The sequence below is a fragment of the Ailuropoda melanoleuca genome, chromosome 18 (genome assembly GCF_002007445.2).
Source record: "Ailuropoda melanoleuca isolate Jingjing chromosome 18, ASM200744v2, whole genome shotgun sequence".
NCBI classification, from domain to species: domain Eukaryota; kingdom Metazoa; phylum Chordata; class Mammalia; order Carnivora; family Ursidae; genus Ailuropoda; species Ailuropoda melanoleuca.
In genome coordinates this window covers 30,125,499-30,145,754 of record NC_048235.1, presented here as the reverse complement: position 1 = coordinate 30,145,754, position 20,256 = coordinate 30,125,499, and the positions used below count along the sequence as shown (strand labels likewise).

Here is a 20,256-nt window from a genome sequence, read left to right as displayed (position 1 = left end):
GTTGCAAGGACTTCTAGTACTATGTTGAATAATAATGGCAAGAGTGGGCATCCTTGTCGTGTTCCTGATCTGAAGGGAAAGGCTTCNGTCGTGTTCCTGATCTTAAGGGAAAGGCTTCCAGCTTTTCCCCATTGAGAATAATGCTTGCAGTAGGCTTTTCATAGATGGCTTTTATGAGATTGAGAAATGTACCCTCTATTCCTACACTCTGAAGGGTTTTAATCAGGAAAGGATGCTGTATTTTGTCAAATGCTTTTTCTGCATCAATTGAGAGGATCATATGGTTCTTGAGTCTTTTCTTGTTGATATGATGTATCACATTGATTGATTTGCGAGTGTTGAACCATGCTTGCATCCCAGGTATGAATCCCACTTGGTCATGATGGATAATCCTTTTAATGTACTGTTGGATTCTATTAGCAAGGATCTTGTTGAGGATTTTGGCATCCATATTCATTAGAGAAATCGGTCTGTAATTCTCCTTTTTGAGGGGGTCTTTGCCTGGTTTGGGGATCAAGGTAATATTAGCCTCATAGAATGAGTTTGGTAGCTTTCCTTCTGTTTCTATTTTTTGAAATAGCTTTAGGAGAATAGGTATTATTTCTTCTTTGAATGTTTGGTAAAATTCCCCAGGGAAACCATCAGGCCCTGCTGTTTTGTTTTTTGGAAGGTTGTTAATCATTGACTCAATTTCTTCATAGTTAATTGGCCTATTTAAGAAATCTATTTCTTCCTGTTTCAGTCTTGGTAGTTTATAGGTTTCCAGGAAGGCCTCCATCTCTTCCAGATTGTTTAGTTTTTTGGCATATAGCTGTTGATAAAAGTTTCTAATAATCCTTGCAATTTCAATGGTGCTGGTCGTGACCTCTCCCTTTTCAGTCATAATTTTAATAATCTCAGTCCTTTCTCTTTGTTTTTGGACAAGTTTTGCNTTGCCAGTGGTCTGTCAATTTTATGGATTCTCTCAAAGAACCAGCTTCTAGTCCTGTTGATTTGCTCTACTGTGCTCCTGGTTTCTAATTCATTGATCTCTGCTCTAATCTTGGTCAACTGCTTTCTCGTGTGTGGATTAGGCCTGTTCTTCTGTTGCTGTTCCAGCTTCTTGAGGTGAGAATAATAAAACTGCTTTTTAGATTTTTCTGTTCTTTTGAGTGAGGCTTGGATGGCTATGCATTTTCCCCTTAGGACTGCCTTTGCCATGTCCCATAGGTTTTGAACCATTGTGTNTTCCCCCTTAGGACTGCCTTTGCAGTATCCCATAGGTTTTGGACCGTTGTGTATTCATTCTCGTTGGTCTCCATAAATTGTTTAATTTGTTTTTTGATTTCCTGGTTTATCGAGTCATTCTTGAGCAGGATGGTTCTTAGCCTCCAAGTGTTTGAGTTTCTTCCAGGTTTTTCCTTGTGGTTGAGTTCCAATTTCAGAGCGTTGTGGTCTGAGAATATGCAGGGGATAATTTCAATCTTTTGGTATTGGCTGAGACCTGTTTTGTGTCCCAGAGCATGATCTATTCTTGAGAATGTTCCATGGGCATTAGAATAGAATGAGTATTCTTTGGTTCTGGGGTGTAGTGTTCTATATATATCAATGAGGTCCAACTCGTCTAGTATGGTATTCAAAGCTCTTGTTTCTTTGTTGATTTTCTGCTTAGGTGATCTATCTATTGCTGAANTTTCTGATAGTGGGGTGTTGAGGTCCCCTACTATTACTGTGTTCTTATCTATATGTCTCTTTATTTTGGTTAAGAGTTGGCTTGTGTATCTTGCTGCTCCCCTGTTGGGGGCATATATATTTATAATTGTCATATCCACTTGTTGGATACATCCTTTAAGAATAATATAGTGCCCTTCTGTGTCTCTAACTATAGTCTTTAGTTTAAAATCCAATCTGTCTGATATGAGAATTGCTACCCCAGCTTTCTTTTGAGGTCCATTGGCGTGAAAGATGGTATTCCATCCCTTTACTTTCAGTCTGAATGTATCTTTGGGTTCAAAATGAGTCTCTTGTAGACAGCAAATGGATGGGTCATGTCTTTTTATCCAATCTGCAACCCTGTGGCGTTTTATGGGAGCATTTAGGCCATTCACATTGAGGCAGATTATTGACAGATATGATTTTAATGATGCCATTTCTCTTTAAAGTCTTTGTATCGGTTGTGACTTGCTGCTCTGTATCACTCTTGGGGCCTTTTTACCTTTATAGAGCCNAAACGTTCATGGAACCCCCCTTAATATCTCCTGTAGGGCTGGTTTCATGGTTATGGAATTGGTCAATGACTGGCAATTCTGGAAGGTCTTTATTTCTCCATCAATTCTGAATGAAAGCCTTGAGGGATAAAGGATTTTGGACTGCATGTTTTTCTCTGAAAGAGCTTTAAAAATGCCCCCCCACCCCTTTCTCTCATTCCAGGTCTGTGTAGACAGGTCTGACGTAATTCTGATACCTTTGCCTTGGTACGTGAGAGATTTCTTTGCCCTGGCTGCTTTCAATACTGTATCCTTGGATCTAATACTTGCGAATTGCACTATGACGTGACATGGCGTGGCGTAGGTTTGTCGTGGTTGAGCTTGGGAGGGGTCCTCTCTGCCTCTTGGACATGAATGCTTGTTTCCTTTGCTAGATTAGGAGAGTTTTCAGCTACAATTTGTTCAAATATCTCTTCTAGACCTGTGTTTTTCTCCACCCTCTCGGGGATGCTGATGATTCTGACATTGGAACGTTTCATTGAGTCAGTAATCTCCCGTAACCTACATTCTTGAGATTGGATTTTTTTGAGCCAAGTTTCTGCCTTAGCTTTCTCTTCTACTAACCCATCCTCCAATTTGCCGATTCGTTCTGCCTCATTGACCCTGGCCGTCAGAGCATCTAGTTTTGACTGCCTTTGATTCATAGTATTTTTAATTTCTGCCAGTTTCACTCTCATTTCCGCCCTTAGAGATTCTATATTCTCATTAACATTTTCGTTAATATTTTTTTCAAGTCTACACATCATCTTGACCATTGTTACTCTGAACTCCATTTCTGATAATTTGGTTATATCCATATCCATTAGTTCTGTGGCAGAGGCCACAGACTCATTGTCTTTTTTTTGCTGGCGGGGGGGACTTCTCCTTCTCGTTATTCTGATGAGGAGAGGTTGTGAGGTTGTCCAGAGGCCAAATTATTGACCAGTACGCAGGCTGTGCGTCCTTGTTTTATAGGGATCTTAGGGATGTGGGCTTCTTGATTTTTCAGCCTGCCTTCTGGGGGAGGGGCCTGCTGCGCTGATACTCAGGCAACCCTGTTTGGGTAGAGTCTCCGTGTCTCCTGCGAGGCGGGATGGGGATGGGCACCCTGTGAGCTGGTATTACCAGGCTTTTGTTCTCTGGCGGCTTTCCCTGGCGGTCTGCTGTGCCTCTTCTGAGAGTCAGAGCAGCAGTGGCCGAATCTCAGCCTCTGTCTCAGAACAGAGGGATTGCGGCCCGTTCTCCACTGATGATCTGGCCACTTTAACTCTGTTTCTGTTGGTGCTGCTCAACCCTGTAGCGTCCAGGGATATGCGTCCCACACCCAGTGTCCCAGCCCTCACTTCCAGGGCCGGTGCGTCTCTGTCCTTTGTGTTTCTAACACTGCCAGCCGCCAGCCACCCTGCGCGCGCTCCCAGAGCTCCCGGTCTCAGTCTGGTTCCAATGAGCACACTGGAGCTCTGGTTTTCAGTCTGATCGCAGGCATTCCCCGGCTCACGGTCTCAGTCTGTTTTCTCACAGGTGCCGGTCCGCGAGTCCCCTGCTCCCCCGTACAGGTGGCTACCGCTTCCCGGCGCCAAATGCGGAGGCTCCCTCCCCCTTCCGTTTATCTTCCGATATCTGTGCGTGGTTTCACGGCTCCCTGCTTCGAACCAATACTCAGTGCTGGAGATGTTCATTTGTAGAGATCCAGATGTATCTTCCTGCATCTCAGGCTGATTCCATGGATATTCAAGCTGGTCTGGTACCTATCCAGCTCGACTCAGGGGACCAGCTGAAAAAGGGGACCCCGACTCCTCCGCCATCTTAATTCCCCTCCCTCTTTCTCGTTCTTTCTTAGGGTTTCCATGTCTCTGCTTACATTGCCCATCTGTTCTTGAGTGATGCCTACTTCACCCATTAGAACCCTCAGCATACTGATCACAGTTGTTTTGAATTCCCCCTCTGATCATTCCAACATCCCTTGCCATGTCTGGTTCTGATGCTTGCTCTGTCTCTTCCAATTGGGCACTCTGCCCTTTGGTATGTCTTGTATTTTTCCTTGACAGGCAGACACGAGGTACCAGGTAAAAGGAGCTGCTGTGAGTTGGCCTGCAGTGATGCAGTGGAGGGGGAGGGGGGGCGGGGAAGGCTTCTCTAGTCCTAAGGTACAGCTCAGTCTTTCAGTGAGGCTCTGCCTCTGGACTGCGAACTTTACAAGTATTTCTGTTTGTTTCTCCCCCTTCCTGTAGCACGGGATGGTTCAAGTGAGCTAGAGTATCCCTTCCTCCAGGTTAGGCTGTGATAGTACCTCAGCGGGTTAGGCCTCTGAGGGCAGCTGGTTAAGAACACAGTGCTCTGGGTCTGTCAAGATGGTTACTTTGCCTCTGGCCCGCCATGGAAGCAGGAGGGCATTGTTTTCTCTGCTGTTCACCGTGAGGAGCTGGTAGAGTTCCTAGAGGTAAAACTGACCATCTGGTGGGGGCCTGCCACGGGCTCTCCCTGAGTCTTCACCTCTCACACTTGTCTCCACCGAGCGTCCAGGAATTCATCATCACGGCTCAGGCTCTCCTGCCCGGCACTGGTTCCCACAGCTCTTTCCACTCACGAGTCTCCTCCATGACCCCCTGTACTTGTCTATCTCTCCCGTACTCGTCTGGGGGGCAGCCGTCTGCCCTGGGTCCTCCTCGCTCGCATGGATCCAGGAGGAGTCGTTGATCCTTCAGTCTGTCCACTTTCTCGCTTGTTGTGAGGACGGAGCGACAACCTCCGAGCTCCTGCGTGCGGAAGCCCCGCAGGCCTCCGACGGCGGCCACCTGCAGCTCCAGTCTCCCCTCCTCAGCCGCTCGACGCCGTGCAGGCAGAGTGGAGGCGGAGGGTCACAAAGAAGTGCCTCTCGAGTCGGCTTCTCGTTAGCTGTGTGATCCTGGGCAAGAAACGTCACGTTTCTGAGCTTCAGATTCCCTGTCTTGGGAGGATACCCCTTATGACCTCAAAGGGGACCGTTTTGAGGTAGATTAGAGTAAGTTACAAATGGTTCAGCCCTGAAGCCTGGGGTAAACGTAACCTTTGGTTAAAGGAACAGAAGCCTCTCTTCACTGTCACATTACTTCCAGAACCTTGCTTTTATCTGACCGTGTCTGTACTCAGAAGCCTGAAAACCAGGCCCTGCACTGCAAGCCACCGCCCCAGACTCCAGTCACCTGCAGCAGTCCCCGCCCGGACTCTTCCCTAGGCCTTGCAACACTGCTCTGGGGGGGTTCATTACTTTTCCATGTACCTTCTTTTAACCACCCCAGCTGGAATTTAAACTCCCAAAGAACAGCAACCCAATTCAGAACACTGCCAGTACCAGGGCTTCAAGGAAGAATTTCTTCTGATCAGGAGGAAGAGGGAGTAGGGTGGTGCTGGGTGGCGGGCGGGCAGTCAAAAACCTACGATAGGACAGCACATGATGCCTCAAATACAATAACATGGCAACTCTTACACAGTGAGTGGAACCCAAGATGTCCAGGCCTCTTGTCTGGGAGGACAACTCCTTTTAAAAAGAACAGACATTGAACCGCACGTGGTTAGGCAGTGTCTGGAAAGCCACAGCTATAGAATGGAGAGTCATGTATCTGGGCAAGAAATACAACAGCATGTGTTCCTGATTTTGAAAAAACATTCAGCCTGATGATCATTATAATAATAGTAATAAAGACATACATAGATACTGACTATGTGAGGAACACCGTCCTAAGCACATTAAATACAACATCTCACTTACTCCTCCTGGAAACCCCATGAGGCTGGTACTAGTTTTACTTCCATTTTACAGATTGGGACATGGAGGCTTTGGGAAAACAATGCCTTGTCTAGGGCTTCCCAGCTTGTAAGAAGAGGACATGGACTCTTTACATATTCCAGGCCTCTATGACCTGCTGACCCTCCAGTCCACTCTCTCCCCCTCCGTGGCCTCCTTGCTCTTCCTATATGATATCCTAGGCATACTCCTGCCTCAGGCCTTTGCACCTGCCGTCCTGGGACTGCTCTCCCACGGATGCCCAGCGGCTGGCTCCTGCAGCCCCTTCAGTTCTCACCCAGCGAGCCCTAACGTGAGCAGCCTAGCCAACACTGCAGTCCCCCAGATGCTGCCATCTTATTCTCCCCTTCGCATTCACACTGCCCAGCACACCACACACGCTAGCCGTCTGTCTACTCCCAGCGACGGGGCTCTTAGTCGGCCGCCCGACACCCAGCACAGTGCCTGGCCCGCAGGCAGAGCCTCCGCACGTACTCGCTGAAGGAACGAGTGGCTTACCTCACGTCATTGCCACCGTGAGCGAAGGATCCAAAACAGGCAGTGAGGACCTGCAGGAAGTGGAACAGAAGGTGGACCTCGGCTGTGTCCTTCTCCTCCTTCTCGTCTTCTGCAGGGTCCTCTCGGGGCTGGTCAGGGTCTGTCAGCTCCGATGCCAGCTTCATTTCCACACCTCCCTCATCGGCCTCGATCTCGGCTTCCGCCACCGCATTGCAGTAGCTCGAGTAGCTGTCATAGCGAAGTCTCTTCTTGGAGTAGGACACGGCGTCGCCCACCAGCTTCTCGCTGTCCTCGGGGGCGGAGGCCGAGTCAGCGGCTTTGAAGGTCGAGTGCACGGGCATCCCACAGATGGCGGCCGTGTAGCACGTGTAGCTGTTGTTCCGGCGCAGCAGCCTGTAGTTGTTCTCGGGGCCGGGCCTCTCCTCGGGGCCCCTGTCCGTGTGCATTCTGTGCAGCAGGTCCTTGTAGAGCCCCGAGTCTTTGTGGACTGTGTGGTACACGTGGCCGTCGCTCCGCGTGTGGCCGTCCAAGCCGAAGGTGCCGTTGGAGATGGGCGACTTTGCAGAGCCGTGAGTCATGGAGAGTGCCCTCCCTGGAAAGGGGAACGAGACTCTGATTTTCTAGCCTTTGGAATACAAATCATTTCTGGAAGGAAAGACACTTCTTGTGGCGGGTATGTCTGGAAATCAGGGTTATGGGGGATTTTCAAGTTTCCCACATGCTTTCTTTTCCAAATTAACTACAAAGAACACAGTTAAATAAAAAAGGAAACTTGGAAACATACAAATTAATAATATGGCATTTGAAAATGATGCTTTCTCCTAAAAAGTGTCTTCTAGAAATTACCAGAGCACTTCTTCCTGTTTCTAGTAACCAATAAAGGGAGAAGCCTTATAAGGAACCTATCCTGGGAAAACTTCATACATGAGGGACAAAATCCAGTTCACTGTGAGACAGATATTCCAGGTGTTCCTTAAAGGTGAATCATGACTGTCAGAGGCAGATATCTCTCAGGTCAGTGGGGCAAAATCCACTTGCTTTCTTTGGGCCAAGGCACCCACGGGAAGCGAAAGCAGGTGCCAGGGCCCCACCTCACAGGGAGGCAGGGAGCTGCCCGGACAGGCTTGGCAGAAGCCGGTGCTCGCCCATCCTTAGAAGACCAAAGAATCCCACCACCTCAGGACAATCTCAATGTTTCCTGAGGTTTCCGTGACTCTACAGCAGGACAGGCTCCTTGGTTCTGATGTCAGCTTTCTCTCTGTGTCTTCCAGGACGAAGGCACGCTAAGCGAGCTGGAAGGGCCAATCTCCGGCAGCTAGGTGACTGCACCACGAAGGATGCGCGTGCAGCTGACTGAGCCGCACGGAGGCCAGTGTGCGGGCCTGATGGAACCAGACATAGCTCTTGGAACAAAATCATAGGCCTGCTCTGTTGACTGCATGATCTCCTGAGACATCTTTAGCCCCTGGGTTGTCCCAAAACATGAAACTGGGGAACACTTTTGTGCATTAAAACCCAACCACCCAGAGGCAGGCCTGGCTGGTGTCCCCCAGAACTGCTCTCTGCCACCATGTAAACCCAAAACCTCTACACATGTCTCACCATAGGAGGCCCGGGGGTGGTTTCCCACTGAGGTGCCTTCTGAGGTCCCAGCTGGCTCCCCTGCCGGCCCCGTGAGAGGGACGGTGCTGTCGTCATTGGCCTTGGCACCTGGTAGCTCTTTAAATACTGGGGACTCCACGTCCTGAATTTTCCCAAGGCTTTCATCTGACACTCGCGATAAAGCAGCTTCTTTTTGTAATTTGCCTAAAGAAAATATAGTCATAACTGAAAATGCTGTAATAGAGTTCTTGTTATTAAAAAATGAATATAAAAATGAGTATTTATCTTTATGATTCAATACTTACTTTGGAAATGAAAAAAAAATAGTTATAGCTAGATAGAAAAAATAAAGTGGAGAGTTCGATTATCTGGGAAACTTGAGCCAGAAAACTCAGCTACTGAGGACAAGAGGGGGGCTCAGGCCTCAGTTATCTCCTCCAAAACCAACAAATAGAGAGGGCTAGATCTGGTCCCCACGGTCCCTTCCAGGGCTAGCATTCTGTAATCCTACAACCATCTGGACTGGACTTCTGTTTTCTTAAACTAACCTCAAAATCACTGAAATGTTTATCCTTTTTGTCTTCAGAGATATTAGTTATAGTCTCTTTGGTTTTCTTCTGTTCAATAAATGATTGGTCTCCGATTTCTTCGGGTCACCAAATCTTAGGAAACAAGCAAATCATCTTCCAAAAAGGAACAGAGAGATCTTACTCACTTTTAAAAATCCTTTACTTTCAAAAGAGAGAAGGGATTTTTAAAAACGCTGCTTGAAAGCTCTGTAGCATTCTTTTTCATTAGATCTGATAAGTGGTGCTGCTGATTTAATGATCGCGCTGCTTACAAATTCTCCTGGGCAGATTTCTAAGCTCTCACCTAAAATGCAAGTATTCTTCTCAGTTCCTCTGCTGGATACACTCACAAAATCGCCATCACCTCTCTTTCTCTATCTAGAGAGTCAGAAGAAATACAGATTTTCCAAAACTACACTTCTGTTCTGTACTACAGGGAACAAAGAAAAAGGTACACACAGATATCCGACCACAAGGTGCTTATAATCAAAACGAGAGAAGGTAATTTTTGTAAAGAAAGATTACAATAATAATTAAGCAAAAATTGTTAACGCTTATATGAGATAGGTTTCATTATTTTCTGCTTTTTATTAATGAACACATTGAGGTACAGACAGATTAAGTCNAAATGATGCTTTCTCCTAAAAAGTGTCTTCTAGAAATTACCAGAGCACTTCTTCCTGTTTCTAGTAACCAATAAAGGGAGAAGCCTTATAAGGAACCTATCCTGGGAAAACTTCATACATGAGGGACAAAATCCAGTTCACTGTGAGACAGATATTCCAGGTGTTCCTTAAAGGTGAATCATGACTGTCAGAGGCAGATATCTCTCAGGTCAGTGGGGCAAAATCCACTTGCTTTCTTTGGGCCAAGGCACCCACGGGAAGCGAAAGCAGGTGCCAGGGCCCCACCTCACAGGGAGGCAGGGAGCTGCCCGGACAGGCTTGGCAGAAGCCGGTGCTCGCCCATCCTTAGGAGACCAAAGAATCCCACCACCTCAGGACAATCTCAATGTTTCCTGAGGTTTCCGTGACTCTACAGCAGGACAGGCTCCTTGGTTCTGATGTCAGCTTTCTCTCTGTGTCTTCCAGGACGAAGGCACGCTAAGCGAGCTGGAAGGGCCAATCTCCGGCAGCTAGGTGACTGCACCACGAAGGATGCGCGTGCAGCTGACTGAGCCGCACGGAGGCAGTGTGCGGGCCTGATGGAACCAGACATAGCTCTTGGAACAAAATCATAGGCCTGCTCTGTTGACTGCATGATCTCCTGAGACATCTTTAGCCCCTGGGTTGTCCCAAAACATGAAACTGGGGAACACTTTTGTGCATTAAAACCCAACCACCCAGAGGCAGGCCTGGCTGGTGTCCCCCAGAACTGCTCTCTGCCACCATGTAAACCCAAAACCTCTACACACGTCTCACCATAGGAGGCCCGGGGGTGGTTTCCCACTGAGGTGCCTTCTGAGGTCCCAGCTGGCTCCCCTGCCGGCCCCGTGAGAGGGACGGTGCTGTCGTCATTGGCCTTGGCACCTGGTAGCTCTTTAAATACTGGGGACTCCACGTCCTGAATTTTCCCAAGGCTTTCATCTGACACTCGCGATAAAGCAGCTTCTTTTTGTAATTTGCCTAAAGAAAATATAGTCATAACTGAAAATGCTGTAATAGAGTTCTTGTTATTAAAAAATGAATATAAAAATGAGTATTTATCTTTATGATTCAATACTTACTTTGGAAATGAAAAAAAAATAGTTATAGCTAGATAGAAAAAATAAAGTGGAGAGTTCGATTATCTGGGAAACTTGAGCCAGAAAACTCAGCTACTGAGGACAAGAGGGGGGCTCAGGCCTCAGTTATCTCCTCCAAAACCAACAAATAGAGAGGGCTAGATCTGGTCCCCACGGTCCCTTCCAGGGCTAGCATTCTGTAATCCTACAACCATCTGGACTGGACTTCTGTTTTCTTAAACTAACCTCAAAATCACTGAAATGTTTATCCTTTTTGTCTTCAGAGATATTAGTTATAGTCTCTTTGGTTTTCTTCTGTTCAATAAATGATTGGTCTCCGATTTCTTCGGGTCACCAAATCTTAGGAAACAAGCAAATCATCTTCCAAAAAGGAACAGAGAGATCTTACTCACTTTTAAAAATCCTTTACTTTCAAAAGAGAGAAGGGATTTTTAAAAACGCTGCTTGAAAGCTCTGTAGCATTCTTTTTCATTAGATCTGATAAGTGGTGCTGCTGATTTAATGATCGCGCTGCTTACAAATTCTCCTGGGCAGATTTCTAAGCTCTCACCTAAAATGCAAGTATTCTTCTCAGTTCCTCTGCTGGATACACTCACAAAATCGCCATCACCTCTCTTTCTCTATCTAGAGAGTCAGAAGAAATACAGATTTTCCAAAACTACACTTCTGTTCTGTACTACAGGGAACAAAGAAAAAGGTACACACAGATATCCGACCACAAGGTGCTTATAATCAAAACGAGAGAAGGTAATTTTTGTAAAGAAAGATTACAATAATAATTAAGCAAAAATTGTTAACGCTTATATGAGATAGGTTTCATTATTTTCTGCTTTTTATTAATGAACACATTGAGGTACAGACAGATTAAGTCATTTGCCCAGAGTCACCCACGTGGTAAAATGCAGGCAGTTTAGCTCTATGGCCTGTGTCCTTAATCACTAACGTGTACATAAAAGAACTGAACAAGAAACATCCGGTGAAATATCAAAATAGGGCATTGACAAAAAAAAAAAATCTCCTGGGAAGCCAGAATGGGGGGCAATATCACGTTCTTGCTGTCATATTAACAGCCTTAAGCTGGAAAGCGACGATTTTATAGTCTATTTGACAAGAGTGTTCAGCTATTAGGAAAAGCCTTTAAACGTCAAAGCATTTAAGTATGGGGTTCAATCAGGCCAGCGGCATGTTTTAAGGGGTTCATCTTGGACGAGTACTCTGTATGAACAGAGCAGGGGGTAATTATTCTCAGCAGGGAGTGGGGCTACATGGGGGAAGCAGCAGCAGCTAGCTATTAACTATTATTGACGTGGCTTTACTATTTAGTCTGAATTGTATGTATTAATGCAGATCTTTTTAGCATTTGTTTTTTAATTTGTATGCAGTAAGTTGACTATGTGCATATGTGTCCATCCCGATTCAAAGACGCATCTAGATCCGTGTAACCCCCACCACAATCAGGATACAGAGAGGTTCTATCACCTCCCAAAGCTCTCCGTGTAGTCAGACCCCCTGCCCAGCTCCTGGGCAACCACTGACCTGGTCTCTGTCCCTAGTTTTGTCTTTTTCAGAATGTCATATAAATGAAACCACAAAATTTGTGATTTTTATAAAAATTTTAAAANGAGACCAAAGAATCCCACCACCTCAGGACAATCTCAATGTTTCCTGAGGTTTCCGTGACTCTACAGCAGGACAGGCTCCTTGGTTCTGATGTCAGCTTTCTCTCTGTGTCTTCCAGGACGAAGGCACGCTAAGAGAGCTGGAAGGGCCAATCTCCGGCAGCTAGGTGACTGCACCACGAAGGATGCGCGTGCAGCTGACTGAGCCGCACGGAGGCAGTGTGCGGGCCTGATGGAACCAGACATAGCTCTTGGAACAAAATCATAGGCCTGCTCTGTTGACTGCATGATCTCCTGAGACATCTTTAGCCCCTGGGTTGTCCCAAAACATGAAACTGGGGAACACTTTTGTGCATTAAAACCCAACCACCCAGAGGCAGGCCTGGCTGGTGTCCCCCAGAACTGCTCTCTGCCACCATGTAAACCCAAAACCTCTACACATGTCTCACCATAGGAGGCCCGGGGGTGGTTTCCCACTGAGGTGCCTTCTGAGGTCCCAGCTGGCTCCCCTGCCGGCCCCGTGAGAGGGACGGTGCTGTCGTCATTGGCCTTGGCACCTGGTAGCTCTTTAAATACTGGGGACTCCACGTCCTGAATTTTCCCAAGGCTTTCATCTGACACTCGCGATAAAGCAGCTTCTTTTTGTAATTTGCCTAAAGAAAATATAGTCATAACTGAAAATGCTGTAATAGAGTTCTTGTTATTAAAAAATGAATATAAAAATGAGTATTTATCTTTATGATTCAATACTTACTTTGGAAATGAAAAAAAAATAGTTATAGCTAGATAGAAAAAATAAAGTGGAGAGTTCGATTATCTGGGAAACTTGAGCCAGAAAACTCAGCTACTGAGGACAAGAGGGGGGCTCAGGCCTCAGTTATCTCCTCCAAAACCAACAAATAGAGAGGGCTAGATCTGGTCCCCACGGTCCCTTCCAGGGCTAGCATTCTGTAATCCTACAACCATCTGGACTGGACTTCTGTTTTCTTAAACTAACCTCAAAATCACTGAAATGTTTATCCTTTTTGTCTTCAGAGATATTAGTTATAGTCTCTTTGGTTTTCTTCTGTTCAATAAATGATTGGTCTCCGATTTCTTCGGGTCACCAAATCTTAGGAAACAAGCAAATCATCTTCCAAAAAGGAACAGAGAGATCTTACTCACTTTTAAAAATCCTTTACTTTCAAAAGAGAGAAGGGATTTTTAAAAACGCTGCTTGAAAGCTCTGTAGCATTCTTTTTCATTAGATCTGATAAGTGGTGCTGCTGATTTAATGATCGCGCTGCTTACAAATTCTCCTGGGCAGATTTCTAAGCTCTCACCTAAAATGCAAGTATTCTTCTCAGTTCCTCTGCTGGATACACTCACAAAATCGCCATCACCTCTCTTTCTCTATCTAGAGAGTCAGAAGAAATACAGATTTTCCAAAACTACACTTCTGTTCTGTACTACAGGGAACAAAGAAAAAGGTACACACAGATATCCGACCACAAGGTGCTTATAATCAAAACGAGAGAAGGTAATTTTTGTAAAGAAAGATTACAATAATAATTAAGCAAAAATTGTTAACGCTTATATGAGATAGGTTTCATTATTTTCTGCTTTTTATTAATGAACACATTGAGGTACAGACAGATTAAGTCATTTGCCCAGAGTCACCCACGTGGTAAAATGCAGGCAGTTTAGCTCTATGGCCTGTGTCCTTAATCACTAACGTGTACATAAAAGAACTGAACAAGAAACATCCGGTGAAATATCAAAATAGGGCATTGACAAAAAAAAAAAATCTCCTGGGAAGCCAGAATGGGGGGCAATATCACGTTCTTGCTGTCATATTAACAGCCTTAAGCTGGAAAGCGACGATTTTATAGTCTATTTGACAAGAGTGTTCAGCTATTAGGAAAAGCCTTTAAACGTCAAAGCATTTAAGTATGGGGTTCAATCAGGCCAGCGGCATGTTTTAAGGGGTTCATCTTGGACGAGTACTCTGTATGAACAGAGCAGGCGGTAATTATTCTCAGCAGGGAGTGGGGCTACATGGGGGAAGCAGCAGCAGCTAGCTATTAACTATTATTGACGTGGCTTTACTATTTAGTCTGAATTGTATGTATTAATGCAGATCTTTTTAGCATTTGTTTTTTAATTTGTATGCAGTAAGTTGACTATGTGCATATGTGTCCATCCCGATTCAAAGACGCGTCTAGATCCATGTAACCCCCACCACAATCAGGATACAGAGAGGTTCTATCACCTCCCAAAGCTCTCCGTGTAGTCAGACCCCCTGCCCAGCTCCTGGGCAACCATTGACCTGGTCTCTGTCCCTAGTTTTGTCTTTTTCAGAATGTCATATAAATGAAACCACAAAATTTGTGATTTTTATAAAAATTTTAAAAAGGGAAAAAACTGGGGCGCCTGGGTGGCACAGCGGTTAAGCGTCTGCCTTCGGCTCAGGGCGTGATCCCGGTGTTATGGGATCAAGCCCCACATCAGGCTCCTCTGCTATGAGCCTGCTTCTTCCTCTCCCACTCCCCTTGCTTGTGTTCCCTCTCGCTGGCTGTTTCTGTCTCTGTCAAATAAATAAATAAAATCTTTAAAAAAAAAAAAGGGAAAAAACTTTTGTGAGTGGGTAAAACNGCCCAGCTCCTGGGCAACCATTGACCTGGTCTCTGTCCCTAGTTTTGTCTTTTTCAGAATGTCATATAAATGAAACCACAAAATTTGTGATTTTTATAAAAATTTTAAAAAGGGAAAAAACTGGGGCGCCTGGGTGGCACAGCGGTTAAGCGTCTGCCTTCGGCTCAGGGCGTGATCCCGGTGTTATGGGATCAAGCCCCACATCAGGCTCCTCTGCTATGAGCCTGCTTCTTCCTCTCCCACTCCCCTTGCTTGTGTTCCCTCTCTCGCTGGCTGTTTCTGTCTCTGTCAAATAAATAAATAAAATCTTTAAAAAAAAAAAAAGGGGAAAAACTTTTGTGAGTGGGTAAAACAGTTTTTAGATGTGACACTCAAAACACAATTTATAAAAAAGGTTGGTAAACTGAACTTCATCAAGATTAACAACTATTACTCTGTGAGATACACTATTAGGGAATGAAAAGACAAGCTACAGATTGGGAGGAAGTGTTTGCAAATCCCCTGACAGAAGATTTGTATTCAGAATATAGAGAGAAATCTTCAAAAATAGCGCAGTTACAAAATGAGCAAAAAATGTGAACACACACTTCATCAGCAAAGCTATATAAATGGCAAGTCCATGGAAAGGTACTCCACATTGTTAGTCATCACAGAAGTGCAAATTAAAATCACGACATATCACTACACACCAATTTGAATGGCTCAAAAAAATATGGACAAGCTTTATGCATTTTATTTTTTTTTCCCTAAGAGTCTTATCACTTTCTATTTTCATTTAATTCCATGATGCACTTTGAGTTAATTGTTTTTTTTTACAGGTGTGAGGCTTAAGCCGAGGTTCTTTCTTTTGTATGCAGATGTCCAAATGTTCTAATACCATTTGTTGAAAGATGACTCTTTCTCCACTGAAGTGCCTCTATACTTTGCTGAAAATCAATGTGCTGTATTTATGTGGGTCTATTTCTGGACTCTAGTCTGTTCTATTAACGTGGGTATCTATCTTTCCACTAATACCACATGGTCTGATTTATATTAAGTCTGGGTCAAGTCGTACGAATCCTCCAACTTGTTCTTTTTTTAAAATTGTTTTTGGCTATTCCAATTCCTTTACCTTACCATACAGATTTTAAAAGCAACTGGTCTAAATCTACAAAATATCTTGCTGGGATTTTAATTTAAATTGTATTAAATCTAGAGAGCAATTTGACAAGAACTATACTGGGTCTTCCAATTCATGAACGTGGTATGTCTCCTCATTTGTTTTGCTCTTTTTCAAAAATACGGGTTTTCAAATTTAGATATGTCCACACTGAAACACAATTGTAAGGCACACTCTAAGGCCAAAAAAAATACTACTTTTTTTTTTTTGAGAGCCCTATAAAAGCATGTGGACTCAAGGCTTGGAATTATGTTGCTAGTGACAGAAAAACAACTCGGGCAACTTTCTGACCCATATTCTTCTTTTTTTAAAAATTGTTTATGTTGAGGTGTAATTTACACATAATAAAATTCATACATTTTAAATGTACAGGTAGATGGCCTGTGATGAATGAGTAGACCCTATAAACATTCCCCCAACTGGGACAGAGAACATTTCCATGTCCCTGGAATGTTCCCGTGTGCCCCTTTGCCATCAGTCTCCTGTAACTCGCCACCATCTCCAGCATCCAGTGGTTTCAGTTGCTATAGATTAATTTTCCCTAGAAATATACAGTATGTACTCTTTTGTATCTGGCTGCTTTTGTTCAAAACAACATCTGTGAAATTCATTATGTCGTGGGTAGTTCATTCTCTTTAGTGCTAAGCAGGTTTCTAAATTCAGTTATCCTTTTACCTATTTACACCGGGGCTGTTTCTAGTTTCTGGCTGTTATGACAGAATGATTGCATACAAGTCTTTTTATGAATGTGTATTTTCATTTTTCTTGGATAAATTCCTAGGAGTGGAATTACTGGGTCATGTGGTAAATGCATGCTTAACTTTACAGGAAACTTCTAATTTCCAAAGTGGTTGTACCATTTTTCACCATAAATGCATGTAAATTCTATTATTCCACTTCTTCATCAACACTTCAAAATACTAGCTTACTTTTAGTCATTCCTATGGGTGTGAACTAATATCTTATTATAGTGTTAATTTGCTTTTCCTTGAAGACTAATGTTTTTCTTCGGGCTGGTAGAACCTGACCAAATAGTTAACTTCCAGTTATCCAAGGCAACCAGGACTGCTCACTCAAATCACAGGTTACCAAGAAAAAGTTTGAGCAGGAAAATAGTCAGGAGCCAAGACGTAAGGATGGGGCATGTGTCTCAGCGCTATGTTCTAGAGGCATCGAGAATTCCAGTTCCCTGTGTTTGTAAGGGTGACGGTGGATTACACCTGAAGCCCCAGAAACCAGGGATTTTGTAAATCAGAGGAATAAAAAAGCCCTTACCTGCTATTTTCCTCCGCATCCATGGACACACAAAGAGCCACACAAAAAGGGCAAACAGCAGCGCAACACCAAAGGAGATGAGTGCTATTCCCCACATGGGAAGGACCAGACCAAGCACTGGGAAGTAAGAACAGCGGTGTTGTCAGTGGATACTTTCTGAAAGGTCAAGCCTCATATCAACATACTTTACATTTCCTAAATCCAAAATAAATCACCTGGACTTTGTATTTAATAAAACTCTCAACCAAAAAAAAAAAATGCTATAGTTTTGGGGGTAGGAAGCTGTGTGTTTAAAACACATTACACCTTGTTAATATGTGGTTAAACTGAGTAGTAAGCCAACCATTAACGTTTTACCAATGTGGCGCAGAGAGTGTATTAAAATGTTGGAATAAAACCATTTACTCATTATCTCAATATCGAGATTCTGAAGCGGACAAACCTGGCCAAGAAAGGACTTTGCTGTCCTCTGCTGTGCCGCCAGCCCCCACCAGGGCAGCAAGAAGCCGAGGACTGAAACCCTCACAGCACATGGCTGCTGACGGCTGCCTGTTTGGGTTTCTGAGGAGTCAGCAGCCCTGCTTTAAATGGCCATGACACTCTGACCACATACACAAACCTTTTTAAAGTCAGCCTGGAAACAGAAGTTTTTTCAAAGGACATTGACCTTCGAACTTAAGTCTTCTTTGAAGTGTCAACTCATGGAATTACAACATAGAAAAACTTTTCATTAAAATTCAATAATGTGCGCTAAGTTGCAATTACATTAGCCAATAAAAGGGCAGAAGCGCACGTGGTTTAGAAACATCACATTCTCCTGGCACTGTACTGTCTCCAGAACTCATCACTGCATATCTTGTACATCTTCTGTCGCTGGTGGCAACAGGCAACCTTTCACCCGCATTCACACGTTTTCAATTTCAACAAGCATGCTTTGCACAGGAACAAGCAGACGTGGAAAAGAATACTTCCGTGGAAAAGAATACTACAGTAAGAATGTGCAAGACAACGAATGGCTGCATCATTATGGAAATGTGGAATAATTATAGGACAGAGCCATAGAAATGAGGTAATACTGACAAGGAAGAGGCCCATGATCTGGTAAGTAAGAAAGGCTGCCCGGATGTATACCATGATCCAATTCATGTTTAAAAAAGAAAGCCCCATATTTATACTCTTACCATATGCACAAGTGTATAGAAAAAGTTCTGGAATGATACAATGGCTACTCCTATAGACAGGAAATTGGAGGGGGCTTTCACTTCTGACTACATATACTTTCGTACTGTTAACTTGGACAACATGTGATAAGCATGTCACTTTTGTAAACTGTTAAACATGTTTTAAAAGTTTTAAAGGAATAAACTATTTAAAACCTTGCTCTTTGCTCTTGGATTAAATAAATCTGTAAAGATGCAGGCTTTGTTACACTGTTAACCATTTCATACATACAAATCCACTCAAAGTTATTCTATTAAGGTATTATTAAACATTTCGGGAACTGTAAGAGGCAGAATGGGTATTAATACTGTAAGTGAGAGCCAGGGTTGCATATATAAATAGGAAAAACAAAAAACCAGAATCACCTGGCCGAATTATAGCTAAGGGGTCACTGGTGGGAGTGTAGACACTCAGGGGCTAGACTGCTCCACTCCCAGCACTCACTCTGACATCAGAAAGCAGTGGACTCGGGTGGGGCTGTGCCCTGTTAGCTGGCAGCCCAGCTCCAGCTCCGGCTCTGCCCCTAAATCTGTCAACTGTAAAACCACTCGGGCTCCCCATACTGGGCTGTGCGTGTGGGTCTCGGCTTCCTGCCTTGTGCTTTACAACTTCACGTCAGCGTCTTACTACATGTGATACAAGACCACGCCAAAGCTGGTTCTTGCCAAACTGAGTAGTAACTGTTAATTAGCAACATCGAACTGATCAACTAAAACAGTACCACTCTTAGACCTTCCAAGTTATTTTTTTTTTATTTGAGAGAGAGAGAGCATGGGCAGGGGGGAAGGGTAGAGGGAGAAGCAGACTCTCTGCTGAGGAGAGAGCCTGATGCGAGACTCGATCTCAGGATGCTGGGATCATGACCTGAGCAGAAGGCAGACGCTTAACTGACTGAGCCACCCAGGTGCCCCAAGTATTTGGTTTTTGAAGAGGTTCCCTTTGTGCCTTCTGGTTTAGTTGATGATAAAATTGTTAACTGTGCCACTTTTAGCTTCGTTGCTGAATCTAAGAGAGGCAAGCCCTGGATACTGTGGGAAGAGAGAAACAATCTGGAGATAAATCTTCATAGGTTTTATATATAATCTATCTATCTATAATCTATTTTAAATGAGTGCGCACGTTTGCTCTCGGGCACTGTTTTTTTTCCATCCGTGCTGAGCACAGCCTATGACAAAAGCAGAGAAGGCTGCTTTCTATGTTCCTTCCAAGCCCATCTCCATGCTTTCTGCTGGCATCCTGTGGGAATGCTGAGGTGTCAGGACCAACATCCAGAAAAGAGAAACTGAGGTTGGCTACAATACTTTTGATCCTTGGCATAGACAATAAGTCACAACACCACCTGCCCTTTGTAGCTCTATCAGTTCGGCCTGGAAAATGGCCAGAGAGCTCTGAGGTCACCCTCCTAAGTCAGGAGAAACTGGAAGGGAGAGTAGGGGATAAACACATCACTAGGGGTGGAAGTAGGGGAGAGACAGTAAAAAAATCAAGAGAACAACTGAAGGAATGCAGGAAAATGGGGAAAGTCATTGATAATGGGAGCAGAAAGGAACAGAATGGGGACAGAATTTGGATCTGTCCAAATTATTCCAGCAATTTAGTAATGTACCAGGGCAGCAAATGAATGCAAAGATTCACTTTAAAGCCAGCATACAAGACAAGCAAATGGACAGTTACGTCACACAGCTGTGATTGGTACTAAATATATAAAAGCGAGTTTCATGAATAACAAACAATTAAGTACAAAAATTCAGTGTAGAAAGGCACTTGAATCAATGCACATCCAAGGTAAAACTTTTGACAAAACTACTCTGCCTTGTCTTCCTGTGAGGATCTCAAACTGTTTTCCAATAATCACACCTTAGGGGCGCCTGGGTGGCACAGCGGTTAAGCGTCTGCCTTCGGCTCAGGGCGTGATCCCGGCGTTAC

General features: G+C 44.3%; 1 protein-coding gene across 1 annotated transcript in view; it reads right to left on the bottom strand.

Annotated features, from left to right (window-relative positions):
* Nucleotides 1–20,256, bottom strand: part of SLC20A2 (solute carrier family 20 member 2) — a 107,329-nt gene that overhangs the window by 18,284 nt on the left and 68,789 nt on the right. The window contains exons 7-9 of the mRNA XM_019798703.2: nucleotides 17,110–17,226; nucleotides 12,491–12,694; nucleotides 6,508–7,099 (exon numbers count right to left, since the gene is read on the bottom strand). Coding sequence (XP_019654262.2) covers nucleotides 6,508–7,099; nucleotides 12,491–12,694; nucleotides 17,110–17,226 — 913 coding nt within the window. The remainder of the gene's footprint in view (nucleotides 1–6,507; nucleotides 7,100–12,490; nucleotides 12,695–17,109; nucleotides 17,227–20,256) is intronic.